General features: G+C 45.5%; 1 protein-coding gene across 1 annotated transcript in view; it reads right to left on the bottom strand.

Moving 5' to 3' along the window:
* Positions 1-17,033, bottom strand: part of Shc4 (SHC (Src homology 2 domain containing) family, member 4) — a 111,144-nt gene that overhangs the window by 23,134 nt on the left and 70,977 nt on the right. Inside the window, exons 6-8 of the mRNA XM_005376697.2 lie at positions 12,913-12,964; positions 3,670-3,793; positions 1,643-1,814 (exon numbers count right to left, since the gene is read on the bottom strand). Coding sequence (XP_005376754.1) covers positions 1,643-1,814; positions 3,670-3,793; positions 12,913-12,964 — 348 coding nt within the window. The remainder of the gene's footprint in view (positions 1-1,642; positions 1,815-3,669; positions 3,794-12,912; positions 12,965-17,033) is intronic.

Below are 17,033 nucleotides of genomic sequence, written 5' to 3'. Positions count from 1 at the left end.
CAGACGCCGCGGTACGGGGAGGGAGGGTCCGCGGCTTTCAGTCCTGCTTCGGGCTGCAGAGGTGGCTGATGGGGCGGGGGTCACAGGGACGGCCCCCATCCTCCTTCCCCGGGTTTCTGCTTCTGCTTGGGAGGTCACACTACAGGCTCACAGCGTCAGCCAGAAAGCGATTTTCAGGACATTTTTATCGACACTGTCAGCCGCCGTCTAATTCTGAGCTGACAGCCAGGAGCCTCATTCTACCCAGAGTTGTGCCAAGCTCAGGTCTCATTCTTGAACCTCATGCAAGCAAAGGCTTCAGCCGCCCTAACCCAGAGCCATGCCCATGCACAGACGCCCCGGAGCAGGGCGGGTCCCGCGCGTGGGCAGGTGTCTGTGACGATACCACACGGCCCGGCTACAGGGACAGGACTGACACAGCAAAGGGCTTTCAGAATCTTCAGGCCCAGTGAGGACTAGAACTTGCAAAGGTGCAGTAGAAATGGAAGCGTTTCGGTGAATTCCCTGGATATGTTCACGTACAGTCCCAGGTCTTGAAGACGGGATTGATAAGAGGTCCCCAAACGTGAGACAGGCCACGGGTTAGCAGAAGTGTGGCCGTGCCATTAATGAGCAGGGACACAGGAGAGGAACAGAGTCTGGAGTCGAGGAGAGGACGCTGAGCTCAACCGTGACGCAGACAAGTAAGCGGGATGCTGCGATGTAGCCTGCCAGCCGGAGGGCCAGGAGAGGGCTGTGACAGCGAAGGCGCAGGATGCGCGAACACCGGGGGCGAGGTGGCCCGGGCAGAGCGCTGGGGCAGGGTGTGGGCTTCCAGGGAGGAGGTGGAGGAACAGATGATGATATAAAAAGAAAAGGCACAGTTGATTTTGGAACGGATGTGTCCAAAATAAGAGGGACTGACAGATGATAAATGGTGACATATGTGATAAAATGCTATCAAGTAGAATGAAATGGCATTGCAGAATCCAGACGGGGAGTATGTGAGCCTTTGCCGCACAGTTCCACTGTTCTCACCTGTGACGATACTCATGCAGTGTTGGAGGAAAGGAGAGAAAGAGACAGCAAAATGAGACGGACGAAGGAAGAAGAAAAGGCAGAGAGGTAGAGAAAAAGAAGGAGCAGTAACTAGAGATTTGGGGAGACAATGGCAGAATAAAAGTGTTTTGCACGCTGACAGAAGAGATCTCCATAAGAAAAGGCAGCCAACAGATGTCAGATGGTACCGTCAGATGTGGACTACACCAACAGGGAAACAGGTTCAGCGATCAGAGGACTGCTCACCGCAGTAAAAGGCATGTCTATCAAGCTGTCAAGCAGAGTTCAGACCTCAACAATTGTAGGACAAAAAAGTACAAAGCAGATACGAAAGCAAAGACATACGCTTCATGGGAGCCTATGAGTGACAGGAAGATGAGGAGGCAGGCACTACTAGCTGGGCTGGAGGAGTCCACATTGATGTGCAGGCAGAGGGGCCGCGTGATCTGAGGAGGAGTGCAGGGCGGGGGCAGCGGGACAGCAGAGGATGCAGAGGTGGCGGGAGGGGTGCACAGCCCGGCATGGTGGACTTTCTCTAACCTAGCATTTGGAAATCCCGGGCAGAATCCCATTGCTGTCCCAGGAACAATAAAACGTTACTTACCAGGTAGCACAGCTTTTCACAGCGAATGGGGCAGTACGCCGTCTGTTCTGGGGTTTGCACTCTGACCCGAATGTCAGACACACCGCCGGCCGGGGGCTGCTTGCCCGGGATCTCGTTGTAATATTCGTGCTCTTCCCCCTCCTGCGCGTGGCTGTCAACCTGCAACTCCTCACTGCCAGGGAGAAGAGAAGCCCAGAGAGATGGGGTGCAAAGGGATCAGAACTGGGCAAATCATCCCGGAAAACTGTGCATTCGTGTGTTAGGTTTACAGCTGAGCTTGAGCAATGTCAAAAAGTGTAGGACAAAGAAGTATAGAGCAGATACAAAAACAAAGACATAGGCTTCATGGGAGCCTGTGAGTGACGGGAAGATGAGGAGGCAGGCACTACAGCTGGGCTGGAGGAGTCCACGCTGATGTGCAGGCAGAGGGGCCACATGATCTGAGGAGTGTAGGGCAGTGAGAAGCAGCAGTGGTGTGGCTAGATTTCTGGACAGAGAGTGGAGTGAGCACACAAAATGCATCTTCTGTCTCGCCCCAGTGGTTGATGATGATGATGATGATGATGATGATGATGACGACAATTATGAATTCCCTAACTGTAAGGCACTTTTGCCTCAGGATCATAAAAAAGCAAAGTCTCCCTGGGAATCTCCAGCATACTTCAATTGTCACATTTGGGAAATGTTTTACTCAAAGAAAATTTACACGTTATTCTTTGGGTGGAGGTCCTGGCCCAGTTTATTACGCTAAGATTTAAAAAGAGAGAGGGAGTTCCGACCAGCCATCTAGTCTGCCCAGCGCCTGATGAGCGGATGGGAACCACAAAGGGAGGCAAGGACCGTGTGTGGCAAGTGGGGAGAGTTACATAAACACGCAATGGGATTTAAAACTGAAACAGGGAAGAAACAAGTGGAACAGGGAAGAAACTTTTCCACCAAACTATCAGTACAAGTTTCTCATAAAAAAGAACAAATCAAACCATTTTGAAATCAGCTGATTCTATTGACAACTCACGTGTTCTACTGGGCTCATGACACGTGAACGAAAAGGTAGCACCCAGAGGCAAGTGTCACGGGGGAAATTCAGCATCAGTGCTTTAAGTAACTCTCTTCCCCTTGCTACCTAGACCACCTCCTAAGGGAGATCTCTGGGCCATACAGAATGACTTGTCACGGAGACAGGGTCTCGTTTTATAGTTCAGGCTGGCCTTGAACTCACAGTGACCCTCCTGCCTCAGCCTCCCGAGTGCTAGGATGATAGGTGTGCACCACTACGCCTGGCTGCAAAATGCACTTTGAAGCACCCAGGGCTTCATTTCATGGATATGAACTGCGTGGGCTGCAGGCCTCGCTGGACCCCGCAGTGGTGGGGCTGACCAGCCCCGAGGGGGCCCTTTTGCTGCAAATTTTCTGTGCTTAGACCCCAGGTGGCTGGGTCACACCGGGAACCACCGCCCACCAGTTTACCTAAAACCAGCAAGGGACAGGGGTTTCCACCACAGACCTTTGACTCTTCTGATTTTGCTCTTTGTTTTTGGTTTTGCTTTTTTGTTTTTACTGACGAATAAAAAAAGTGTGGTTAAAGCCAATCTGAGAAGATTTTTCTTATATTTAATTCACAGCTCTGTGCTAACAGTAGGGAAACGGGACTGACCTCTTCTCACTGTTAGTGTCTCCTTTAACCCTGTTACAAAGCAAGGAAAGATCTGGGCAAATCTGAACGGAAGGCCGAGGCAAGATAACTGCAAGTGTGAGCCCAGCCAGGGTAACTCTGTCAAGATAAAAAAGGGCTGGGAATAGAGCTCAGTGTGAAGGCCCTGAGTTCTATCCCTAGCACCGCACACACTCATGCACGCAGGTACACAAAAAAATGCAAGAAAAAGAAGCGTCACTATTATTTTGAATTGAAAATGTACCTATTAGTAAAAAAAAGAAAATTACTAATTACATCAGCCTATTTTAAACCATCCTATTCATTTTAAAATATATAGAGAGCAAGCCAAATAATGATTCAACTTTTGACTGACCTTTCACTAGAAATATTCAAAGAAGGATTTTTCAAGTACTGTTTGAATCGGAGTTCGAAAGCCTGCCCAATGGTGCTTATGACATCCTGGGCTGTCCCGTTGCGGCATTCCAGTATGTGGCATGCTGGGAGAGACATACAAAAATACTGTAAGTTGTCAGTGAGAGAAGATTATACAAAGTCAAAATGCTTCCAAAACTTTGTCGGGCACGGTGGCGCATGCCTGTAATCTCAGCACTCGGGAGGCTGAGGCAAGAGGATCACTGTGAGTTCAAGAACAGCCTGGGTTACAAAATGAGCTCAAGGCCAGCCTGAACTGCATAGAGACCCTGTCTCAAAAAGACAAAAAGTAAATAAACAAAACTTGACTGGTATTGAATAAAAGGAAGCGCGTTTACGAACTCCACTGGGTTTTGAAATAATATAAAGAATTTAGCATATGAATCAATGAGAAAAACATATTCCAATTTTACATCTAAATATCTCTAAACACAAATGTTGGTCTTAAGGCAAAGTCCATTTCTACAAAGGTGGATGGCCTGACTAACGGTGTCACTAACAGCTAGGCGTTTGCTCTTGGATTCGGCGCGGGAGGTCTTAGGGCAGCAATCTGACAGGAGGCTTGAGGTCTCATCTCCGCAAGGTCCATTGCAGAAGACTGAAACGAGGTAACTTTCCAAGCCTGTCCCCAGAATGGCGGACGAGATGCTGGCGAAGAAAGGGATTAGGGATCCTCCTTCCTCTCTCTTGTCACCCTTTGACTGCCATTGCTCCCATAAGCCAGGGATAAGTATAATACCCCCCCCATCTTTGAAATCTCACTAAAGCATGATCTCCAATATACATTCAAGTCAAGACTAGGTGAAGATATTAAAGTTTTTATTAGATTTTTCTCTGAGAAGCAGAGCAGTTTTCACACGATTCTGCTGATAATCATCTCAAGGTATCTCAGATACTCTCATTTCAGAATTAAGGTGACCTTTATTTAAACAATTTATGCCTCAATACTTTTCCAAGGGATGGGCACTTGTAGCCTGAAACAGACTTAGAGCTAATTCTAGCTTTGAAAACTCAGTGACAATTCTGCAAATTTACATTCTTTCTGGCAAAAAAAAACTGCTCTGTCTTTAGACTGTCACTGTATATTTCCCTATATTTTTTCTATAGTAGTTTTTCATAGGGACAAACAGAGGCAGTACTTTAAAATATTTGTTAAATTAATATGTTTCCCTGAATCACATCAATATTTCTGTAAAAAAAAAAAAAAACCTTCTTACAGTCATTGAGTGCTAAATGTTTTGAGTCATTTTTAAAGTCTTTCCTTCTGGGTCTAAAAGATACTTGGGAAATGTACCTTCTAGTTGAACCCAGAGAAGTCCTGTTACCGTATACAGAAAGGTTGTTCATTTGAATTCTTTTCTTTGCAATCTCACACATTAGTAGTCCAATTAAAAATCAAATCCAAAACAGAAATCTTATGAAAATAGACACAACTTGAGTGATTTTATTTTTCCTTAGGATTGAGAAGATGCTGAGACATGAGGGTGTGGCAGAGACTGGGTGAGACAGGCAGGAGATTCAGGCACGAATAAAAAATCAAAGAAGAAAACTTCACCTTTGATGAAAGAAATAAGGGACTGTGGATGTTTAAAAGAATTCAGTGCAAAGATTCAGGGCTGCGTTCAGGTTGCAACTCCGCCACTACCTATGTGACCTTCAATAAGACCCTCCACAGGCAGGGCCTCCCCCACCAAGACAATGCATGGGTGACTGGTGAAGAACCTTCTGCTTTACAGAAACCCCAGCTTTCCCTGTCACAGCAGCTGTGATCCTCTCAGAAACAGGACAAGGCGTGTGGGACCCAGGAAGAACAGATCAACAGAGCACGCCGACCATCCTCTGCCACTCCTACTGCACTTCTGAGACTTCCATGTACTCAGCTTCTCTGATTCTGATTCCTGGACATTTTGGTCCTGCCTATGGGAGGGCTGATTCTACCCACATATTTTCCTGCTTTGCTTTGGATAACCCTGTTACTGACACATTGCTTTTTGAGAACACTGAACAGAAAGAACACAACAAAAAAGCAGTGGCGCCTGTGTCCCCCCAATCACAGAGGGGACACGGGACACATAGCTGTCGTGGGACAGATTCCCCCCTCTCACCACCTGCAGGGAAGACAGTGCCTTTGTTCCCACTCGCAGACATGCTGCTCTGTGAAGATGGTCTTTGGTAGAGCAAAAGACCCTACAAAATCACATACAAGGAGTAAGGGAGAAATGAATGACTATTTAGAACTTCTCCAATTAAACACAGTAAAAGGCACACTGCCATGAGTCCTCCTCAAAATCCTACTCCTCCTTTTGAACACACTTAACCCATCATTCCTGCCCCTTTCTGCAGCAGCTCTGGAAGTCCCCTTTCGTGAGTGTCTTTAGTTGTGCTGCTGTGGCTGCCTCAGTGTCCTGAACTGATTCAAAATGTTGACCTCTCATGGGCATGCTGACTTTGAGGAAGAGCCAGAAGTCACGCAGTGCCAGATCTGGTGAATGAGGTGGATGAGAACACACCCAAATGCTTTTAGAAGCCTGCCTGGCCGGGGATATAGCCCAGTGGCACCGTGCCTTGCTTGGCAAGCACACGGCCCTGAGTGCAGGTACGAGGCATTACATGAAGTAAGATTTAAAAGAATCTTAGATTCCTATTCTGTCTGTTTCATTTGTCCTCCTAACTGGGTGTTTAGAGATGAGAGGACGAAAATTATTCTTAGCGGTAATGGTCCTTTTTACTAGTTTCATTTGTTTTGAACGGGCCAATTTTTTGTTGTTAGAAAATGAATTGAAACGGTCAGCCTTTCATGTCGGCCAGCAGATGGCGCCAATGGACTGAAACGACGAGTCCACTTCTCAGCAGCCAGCCGGGGGCAGCTAATGTTACCAGTCCATGGGTGCATGTGCTTCGTAGCCATAAACATAAATTCAAATTAATGGTTCATTTAAATTGGTCTTTTGGGTTGTAAAAGCCTTCTTCAAAGACTCAGAACCATGGCTTTCCTATATCCAGACAGCTCAGGTAAGCTGGGGTGTCCTTCCAGACTAGATTGGGAGAAAATACTAAAACCTGCTCCACACTTAGAAGGGAGAAGAACATGGATCTCCGCGTGTACAGCAAGTACAGGGAGAGGGGGTGTTGTCCCTGAGCAAATCAAACGTCCTTACGCGAACTTGCCTTTCCTACACAAGAAGCCTCCTGTGTAACGAACAGTCGCTGCAGGGTCCTAGCCGTGATGGTAAAACGTGACAGCAGTAAAGCAAAAACCGAACCCAGCACCGAGGAACAGTGGGAACATTCAGGTTCTGGCAGGAAGCCGGCCTGCGCCCAGCTCCCCTCTGCGCGTTCACCAAGCTTCTGCCTCTAAGGCGACCCAGGGTCTGCTGACTGCAGGGTGTCTCTGCCTTTGTCCTCTCCACCCGTTTCCAGGCTGTGACCACTCGAGATGAAGTTCGCTCTTCTCTTTCTCAGGGACCCTTCATCCCTTCGTAGTCTTTCTCCTCCGACCACCCTAGGCTCTAAAGCTCTAGGCATCCTTTGACTTCTCCCGCTCCCTGGAATCCTGCTGCTCTTCTCAGATCCCTCCTGCAGTGATCTCACCCTTAGGGAGATGCCGCAGGTCCCCCGCCTCACCCTGCACCTCATTTTCAGTTCTCTCCTCCTTCACCCTCTCCCCTTCTCTTTCCTCTCCCTTGAGACCTCCACAGGATTGGGTAACGTCACCTTTTGGGTGTCACTGTTTTTATTCAAGTATGTAGAACATTTTTTTCTTAACTAGAACAAATATTCATTGTAATACTTTTAGAAAATAAAAAGGCAGCTGGGCATGCTGGTGCACGCCTGTAACCCCAGCACTTGGGAGGCTGAAGGAGGAGGATCATTGGAAGTTCGAGACCAGCCCAGGCTACAAAGTGAGCTCAAGGCCACCTGAACTGCATAACGAGACCCTGTCTCAAAAAGACCAAAAAAAAAAAAAATAAATAAAAAAATAAAAAATAAGGCAATAAGAAGAAAAAAGGTACATGAAATCTCACCATCCACAGACAACTCTTATTAACAATTAGGTGTGTTTTTCCACATGTATCGTCATGTACTCACCACCCAAAATTATCTGAGGGGCCTACCATACATATTGCTTCATACCCCACTTTTTGTACTTTAATAGGGTTCTAAACATTTCCCCCTATACTATCACTTATTTTTCTAAACTAGTCTTATGATTGCTGCATAATAATACAAACTATGGGTTCATTTAAACGATTTTCTCATTATGGATATGGGATTAACTTTACTTGTCCTATCATATAAACATGTGACAGTCTGTACTGTTTAGTCTTTGTGCCTACTGTAATGCTTCCTCAGAAGCGAAATTGCCGGTTTAAAAGATGTTTACATTTTTAAGACTTTGATGCAAATTGTCAAATTGCTCTGCAAAATGTTCAAATCTATGTTCTAATCAGCAATGTTCAAAAAGTACTATTCTAAACCACATCTTACCATTTGTTAATGTTTGAAATTTGGAGATGGAATGTGATATCTAATTAAAACTTGTGTGTCTTGATTGCTAGTGAGGCTAAACCTTTCATCTTTCTAGTGTTTCTTGGTCCGTCCTAACATCTTTCTGTAAAGCTGTGCTCAGAACCTCAGATTGGTCCACCCACTTATTGGCAGGTGACACTTCGGTTCATTTCTGTCTATAAAAAAGGAATCTCATCACTACCTACCTACGTCTCGGGCTTGTCATGCGGATGAAATGAGTTTATGGGGGCGGAGTGCTCCTGACGAGGCCTGGGATTTGTGTGCAGGTGACAAATGGTAGCTATTTTTCTTTGCCCTGTTTTTCTATCACATTCTTGTCTTTTTCCTACTCTTAAAAATCCCTATTTCTTTACTGGCAATACCACCCCAAGTCATGCAGAATAATAATGACAATAGCAATAACAGATACCGTTTATTACATATTTTGTATAAGCCAAGTATTGAGATATCTGCACTATATCCCCAAGCCCCAAGATTTTTTATTTATCTTGAGATAGGATCTTGCTAAGTCCCTGAGTTGTCCAGACTGGGCTTGAACTTGTGATCCTTCTGTCTCAGCCTCCTAGAGTGTTGGGATTACAGATGTGTGCCACTGTCCCTGGCTTGATTCCTACTTCCTCATCTATCCTCGTGTCTTAATAGCCATTAAATAGTTCACAAATGCAGCTCAAACTGCCCCTTCCTCCTCCAAGGCAATGCAGAACATCCCCCCTTGGCCCAGTACTAATGAGATGTTCTCTGAGTTGGACTCTGTAATTCCGGACTGCTTTTCCACCCCCCAGTATCACTTCAGAGACACAAGTGCCAGAAAGATGATCATATTACAATGTCAGCAGGATGGTGAAGCCATAATAAATTTCATAAGCTTCAAAATCATCGATGGCACCTAGTGCCGTGCGGCTGGCACGTGCTGCCCTCCACACCCCTTCTGGCTGTCTACTTCTGGTCTTTCCTTCTCCGCAGCCTGCCTTTACACACGCACTCACACGCCGTCCGAGCAGCGCCGTAGCTCCCCTCACACTGCCCCTTCCTGTGCCTTCGTCCACCCACCCACAAACCCTAACTGAGCGTCCACATGCATCCGCTGCTCACCTGCCAGCTCTCCTTTTCCGTGGCCGTCTTACAGACTGTGTTTACCGCTCTCGTTGAAGACGGTGCTTGTGGTGACCAAGAATTATTTTCCTTCCATCAGGACCAGCTCAACCCTCGCCTGCTAGGATGGGATTAACAATTACCTGTGTCATGACCTCCCCGCAGGGCCCAGGAGCCCAGGGGCTCCGTGGAGGAAAAGACTTGACACAGAGGAACATGTAGGCGGGGGGTATGTTAAGAACACAGCTGCCTCACACAGGGATCTGTATGACAAAATGAATGAGCAGGACCAAGGGCACCAGAAGAGGAGGAGCCAGTGATGGGGAGAAAATAACTCTTAAATCCAAGGAAATGGAGCGAATGGATCTAGATCCTATGGATCTAATTATCTGTCTACTCAGCGAGACCAGTTTTCTTAAAGAAAGGGAAAAGAGACGAGGGAGGAAAGAAGAAGATGCTTCGTGCGTCATCTCAGTAACTCAGCCCAACAGCACTAGGAACACAGGGACGCCCTCACTCCCACTTACAAGACAAAGAAGTCGAGGTTTGTAGACGTGAAACGAGCAGCCTGGTGTTGACAGTGAAATGGTGGGAAATTTATTATTCCAACCCAGCCTTCCTGTCTCCAGCATGGGTATCGGCTGACAGGCAAAGAAGAAACTGAACCCGCTATGGCGGGTGCTTCTATCCTCAAAATCCACGTGCCAGGATCCCACGGATCCCATTCACAAAACTCAGCTCTGAAAAGCTACTGGGGCACCACACAACCGCCCTCCAGGGATTGTGCTCCACCTTCACTTTCTCTGCCTGTTTCGCTCAAGTGAGGAGAGAGATCTGCAAACACACTGATCTTCCCGGCCGTTACCCTGAGCAACCAGTTCTGATCTCGGAACCCCTCCCTCTCTACAGTTAACTCAAGGGCAACGAGATGTCCCGAGATGCTCAACGGTGACGGCAAGGTCACCCCCGCCTAGCGTTCCTCGTGCATGTTTTCTTCCTCCCACTGCACGCTTTGTCGTTCTGGGGCTTTTCCGAGCCTAGCAAGCAGCCATGCTTCCGTGAAGTCCAGTCGGGCCATAAGAAGTCGCTCTTTGTTGCGATCCTCTGTGCGCTGTCCTCACACCTCCGCTGCTCCTCCCTGGCTCCTGTCCCCCTGCCCACCCCTTGACCACTGCCCATTCTTTCTCTGTTCAGGGTAGAGTGACCTGCCTCTAGTGCAGCCTTTCACAGTGCTTTGGGTCTGTTCGCTCCTTTCCACCTACTGGGGCCGTGTTCTTCTGGCAAGCATTTCTGAGCGCCTACTCTGCCGGCAGCTGATCCTCACCATTTCATTTCTGAGCATCACAACTGCTTGCTATTGCCTCTCTCTGCTTCAAGTTGCTCCCTGAATCCACCCACTACATCCTGCTGCCAGACCCATCTTCGTAAAGCTCTGCTTGGTAAACAGCTCCTTCCACCCACTTGCCTGCAGGACTAAGGCCCTGCTTACTGCTCTTTCCTGTCTGCCCTCCCGATGCCCTTTAGACCTGTTTTCTTCCTCCACACACATTCTGCAGTTCAGTGTATTCTATTCCTTCTCTCCTCAGTGTGCCCTGTGCCTTTCATCTCTGTGACTTTGGCTCTTTCAATTTCCAAATCCCAGGCCATGTTCACATAATAAATGTTTGAGGGCAAACTCCATCTCCGGGGTGGTGGAGGTTACCAGCCAACAGGTCTAGTTAAGGAGGAGAACTGAGCTGTGCTCCGCTCCCTATGACCAGTCCCAACGTTCCAGAGTTAGGGATGAGAAGCAATACTAACCAAGTCTGTCCACAGAGCCCCAATCTCCTGAGAAACCGCGGGCCCCTGATTCACAGTGTGGCTGGGCAATGAGCATCTTACACAACCTTGCAAAGTCCCAGGATGAGAGCGCTAGTCAATAATTCCATTCAACAAAACAAATCAGCTTTCGCGCATCTCCTGCATGCTAGGCATTGTGATGAGTGCTCGGGAAAGAACAGTGGGTAGGAGAAACAGGTTTCGGGTTTGACTGAGATTTTAGCCCAGTAGAAAGGGCACGTCAAACGTATCAGCACATGCAACACGTGGGAGGTAAGTAAATAAAATAGTAAAGTGTGAGGTTAACAGGAAGAGAAACACAGTGCTGTGACGCAGCAGGCTGGGACAGGTCCTGGAGGTGGGAGGGGCCACCAAAGGGCTGTCTGCGGAAGAGACGTTTAAGTCAGGATCCAAAAGATGAGAAGCTGACACTCAACAGTGACACGCTGGGCTCCTGAATATCAACACATGCACACAGGCACACACACACACACACACACACACACACAAAACCAACGCAGATGGATAACCTCACTGGATTGGGTCTCATGTGCAATTCATTTTTCCACTGGGGCTGTGGCTATAATGACTATAATGATCACAGCAACTGGCTATAATGACCACAATAGCTTCTTTCATGAGTTCAAAAGAGACAGGCAAAGAGATGAACCTTCTAGATGGTGGCTTGGTGCCTCAAATGACCAGGATTTAAACCCCACCTCCACATTTTTTCTACTTTGAAGTGCTGGTGAAAGGGGAAAACTGACCAAGAGAAATTGTTCCTTTTAAAACTTTGTTCTTTTGAAACTTCCTAGCTCTGTAACTGCTTCACGGCTTTGTAATTACTTCTTGACCCCTGTAAGCATGAGCGCATAACCAAACATACAAAATGATCATTAATCTACCTTGTAACCAATGACTTCACCCTGCTAGCTAATCAGAAGAACTGCCAGGCTGTTCTGTCTCACCTTTGTACCTCCTGCTTGTGCATCATATAAAAGCCCTGGACCACCAGAGATCGGGGCCTGATATTCTGGGAATGATCCCGATCAGTGCCCAGCGATGTAAATAAATCTGCCTCCAAATCCTGGGTGTCGTTTCAGTGTTTCTGCTTGCCATTACACTTACAGAGCTATTTATTTCCAACTCGAATTTACACAGTATTTCTAGAATCCATTATAGCACTCCAGAGATACTCATGACTCTATATTAAAAATAAATGCTTATTCCTGAGAAACCACTCTGAAGATACCACCACATATTACAGCAGCCATTGATATTTTCCTACTAATCTATCCATAACTGTGTAAAGTTTGTAATGTTCCTATCTTATTTCATAAATGGATGTATGTTTATTATTATGTGTTTCCTACAACAACCATTGAGAATAATGATTTTTCAATAGGTCACTCATGTATAGCTCTATTTTCTTTAGAAGCCACTTTGAAGATACCAAAGTATAGTACAACAACTCTTGATAATCTCCTACCTCTTTTGTCTGTAACTCACTATTATTTGTCTATTTGTTTTCCTGAGAAACTATTTTGTAGACAATAATATGTAAAATGATAACCATTGATAATTTCCTACCATTATGTCTGTAATTTGCTAAGTCCCCCCTATTATTATGTTATCCTTCTTTTATTCTTTAAAATAAAAAAAAAATCATTAAAAAAATAAATAAATAAATAAATGCTTAGTTGGCACACAACAACTCAAGAAAATCTAGAAGTTGCTTCCATACCTCGTTGATTAACTGGATCCTTAGCTACATAGGCAACATAGTCTGTAGTATCCTAGAAAAAAAGGGAAAAGATTGCATTTAAAATGAATGAATTGTACCACTGAAATACAGGAATACGTTCAGAACATGATGCTGAGGCAAGGACTTCACTGTGACTGCTTCTGTTTGAGGAGAAAAGCACTGTCGGAAGGAGCACAATTTACACTGCGCAGCTTAACTGTAGGATCCGTATTCTTTGCCCTCTGGGGAAAAACTTTAAGATGAAAAATTAGAAGCAGGTCTGGGGATGTGGCTCAGAGGTAACACACTTGCCTGGCGTGTGTGAGTCCCTGGGTTCAGTCCACGGCACAGTGGCCCTTCAGTTCACAGACCTGATTCTTTCCATGGTTCTGGTCACAATCCGAGTTGGACAAGAAGGGAATCAAATTCAATGGTTAGGTTCAATGTTGACCTCATGGTTTAGTTCTGGTCTGGTATGGTTTGCAACTCAGAGTCGTGGAGAGAAATGAGTTGATAAGCCGCAGCACCACTGCACCACACACAAAAATGGGGAGGCGGGGAGCTGGGATGTAGCTGAGTGGTAGAGTGCTTGCCTAGCATAGCAAGGCCCTGGGTTCAATTCCCAGTATCCAGCCCTCAAAATTTAGAGGCAGACTCTGTCATTAAGAATCAAAGAGAGGGGCTGGGGATATAGCTCAGTGGCACAAGCGCCTGCCCGGCAAGCGCAAGGTCATAAGTTCGATCCCTGGTACCACCAAAAAAAAAAAAAAAGAATCAAAGAGAATGCAGATATTAGGTCACTCTTTTAAGATGTCTAGGGACCAGGACTCTAATGTTGGAAGTTGAAGTATCAGGGATTACACAGGCACAAAGGTGTCTTAAATTAGGATGTGGGGAGACCCATTTGGGACCCCTCCTGTCTCTCAGGAGCTATTCCTACTTACACTCCCCATTCTTATTCTCCAATAAATTTTCCTACTCTTTTTTTTTTTTTTTTTTTTTTTTGGTTTTTCTCCGGTACCGGGAACCGAACTCACAACCTTGCGCTTGCCAGGCAGGCGCTTTTTGCCGCTGAGCTAAATCCCCAGCCCCTAATTTTCCTACTCTTAAAAAAAAAAATTAGGACATGGCATGAGGACTTTTATTGTCCAAATAGATACCATGTACATTAGAAAAGAAGCTGAACAAAGAGGCAGGCTGGGTTTTGTGGTTGTTCACTTCCATGTCTGTGTGCAGGACTAGGGGACTAGAGGAACAAAAAGGCAAAATGCAATGCCTTTAAGAGGACTCATGAAAAACACGCAGTTCAAACAGAGATCTGCTGCCGACTGTGTTAAAACAAACAGAACCTGCTTGGTAATTCCAGCTTTTATTGAAAACTGTAAGCTGATGAATGATAAGGTTTTAATAATTCAAGATGCTATTTGTTATCTTACTTCTCAGAAAAAAAATACAACACGAGCTGCAGATTGGAAGATGGACTTTCTAGAGGGCAGAGCAATCAACAGGCAGGAAACAGAAGCCTGAGCCTGCAGCGCCCTCAAGGAGCGCCGCTTGACAACCAATGCGCGGAGAATCAGACAGGAAGCAGGCGCCCCGAGGCAGCGCTTGTCTCAGGCTGTTTTTAAAAATACACCTGAGTAAATTTCTCATGCAAAAAGGAACTTGGGAATATTCTAAATAAATAAGGACACATCTATGAGCTTTGCTTTTAACAGCTTGGAAGTGAGGCCGACATTGCTGCTTCCGGACTCTTAGGAAGGTGAAAGGTGGCCGGAAGGCAGTCATGGCGCTGGGCATGTGGGATGGCCAGAAGGAGGCTGTGGGCCCTCTTCGGACCTCAGTGTTCTGGTCCTTAAAGCAGTCTCCACCATTCTAACAGTTTTAAAACTCTGTGGCTGGGAGAATTTAGAGAATGTTTAAAAGGAAAGCAGATGAAAAGATTTTAAAATGTATTAAATATTTGATTGCTTGCAAATTTTGCGTTTTTGAAGTAGACAAAGTAGCCCAGCGTGGTGGTGCCCGCCTTTAATCTTAGCACTCAGGAGGCTGAGGCAGGAGAATCTTTGTGAGTTCGAAACCAGCCTGGGCTACAAAGAAGTAGAGTATTTAGAGTTACGCAAGCATTCCCAAGCTGTCTTCAAGGCTGACAGAAGAAAAATGAACTGCTTTTGAGAAGAGAGTAAAGGTGCAGGTGAGCAAAGGCCACAGGTAAGGAACAATGCGGAGTATTTATGAAATTTGGAGGAAATCTGGCAGAAAGAAGATGACAGGTTGGGCCACAGAGACTTACCTAACTCAGCCTCCCACCCCTTGTGCCTAGTAAGGCTGTAAACGACTTCAGTGCATGTCCTAAGTAAATATGGACACACGTTGGTAATAGTGACCTTTGTGACTATGTGCCAGGCCTTGCACTAGCACTTTACATACATGGTCTCATCAATTCTTGCAACCCTGTCAGGCGACAGGGATCCTCCCACAGATGAGGACATTGAAAATCAGACAAGTGTAGTAAGTCAAGACCACCTGACTCCAGCACCTGGAATATTCCCAACTGCCTCCCCACAGGAGGCTGAAACTTCACTGTGTGTGTGTGTGTGTGTGGTCTAATGCCAAGGCTCGGGGTGGATCCAGATTACTATTTTAATGTGAATCAATAGACTTTCTCTGCAGATGGAGAGAACACAGAGGTTCCACTCAAGTCAGCAGATACAAATTTTCCCACAGCAGCCACAGTGTTTGTGTCTGGCAGGCAAAGTGTCTGGGTGAACCCCAAGAACTAAGAACTAAAGATACACGAAGACAGCAAGAGAAGCACGAAGATTCTGGAGAACAGTATCACAAACCATGTAGGGCGTACTGAGAGTAAGTGTTTGTGTACCAATTCTAAAATGACAGCAACCCTGGAAACTTTATACCAACACCAACAACTATTTTTCAGACTACACTTATACAGCATTACTTTAAGCCTCTTGGAAAAGTATTTCAAGTTCCTTCATAGATGACCAAGCTATTACAGCTTAGGAAGAGGAAAGAAATGTTGGTGTTTTTCAGCTTGGATGACCTGGACCCTTCCTGATATCCAACCCTTGGTGTCACAGTTGAGGCCAGATGCAATTAGCCATCCTTAGATCCCTCTGGGGTAAAAGGAGAGCTCTTCACAATTTGGTTTACTTTCATTTGGTGGTATCAAGGAACTAACATAGTCGTTTGAAAATAACTATGCCCAAGGCAGAAAGGCAAGGAAGCTGTGAAGCCTAAAGGGAAAACACAGTATCACATAAAAACAAACAAATAAGTAAGAACAGTGATTTGAAATCTTGTAAAGGTTTTTTTTTTTTTTTTTTCATAGTTCAGAAAGACGGTCTGAAGGCAAAGTGTCCTGGGTTGACATGCTTGAATAGTTTGAGTCAGTGGTAGCCAAATTGAAGACAAGTCATTTCCGAGGTGTTTTTAACAACGGTCTAGTTTAAATAGCACTGAACTATATACTTTACACATAAGCAAGTTTCATCAACAGGCAAGTGAATGAATTTGTTCAAATTTTTCAGCAGCCAGTACTGAAGCAATGATAACCCCGAATAACCTCAGAACTTTATTTCCTTCTGGGACATAGTTATTTTTTCATTTTAAATATTTCACATATAGTTTAAAATGAATTAAAACTTTCTAGTAATATCAGATGCCAGGTTTAAGCTTTTTTCCACCCTTCATACCTGTTTTAGGCTTCTCTGTTATGTGTCTCATTATTTAGGACTCTAAATTTTACTCATCAATAGTAAGTGAGAGGCTGAACATAGTGGAAAGAAAAGGATCAGCTATTAAACTGGATGTGATGGCTCACTTCTAAAGGATATAATGCTGAATAATATTTTGCAGAAAAGAAGATAATACATTCTGTGTAAAATAAGGTCTGCACACTTTCTCCATGTTTTTTGATGCTACTGAGGTTCAGCCACTGTAAATGTCACACTCTGCTCCCTTCTAGTCTTCCATGTGGTACAGATACAAAAAAATGGCCCACAGTATCACAGAGGAGAAAAAGTGTTCTTTTATTCCCTCAGTTTAAATAGATTTATTCCTTGTTCATGCATAGGCTCACTAGGTTCAGTGCCCCTCTC

This window comes from Chinchilla lanigera, unplaced genomic scaffold, assembly GCF_000276665.1.
Source record: "Chinchilla lanigera isolate Chin_1 unplaced genomic scaffold, ChiLan1.0 scaffold00008, whole genome shotgun sequence".
Classification (NCBI taxonomy): Eukaryota; Metazoa; Chordata; class Mammalia; order Rodentia; family Chinchillidae; genus Chinchilla; species Chinchilla lanigera.
Note: the sequence above shows the minus strand (reverse complement) of the source record. Positions and strands in the feature narration are given on the sequence as shown.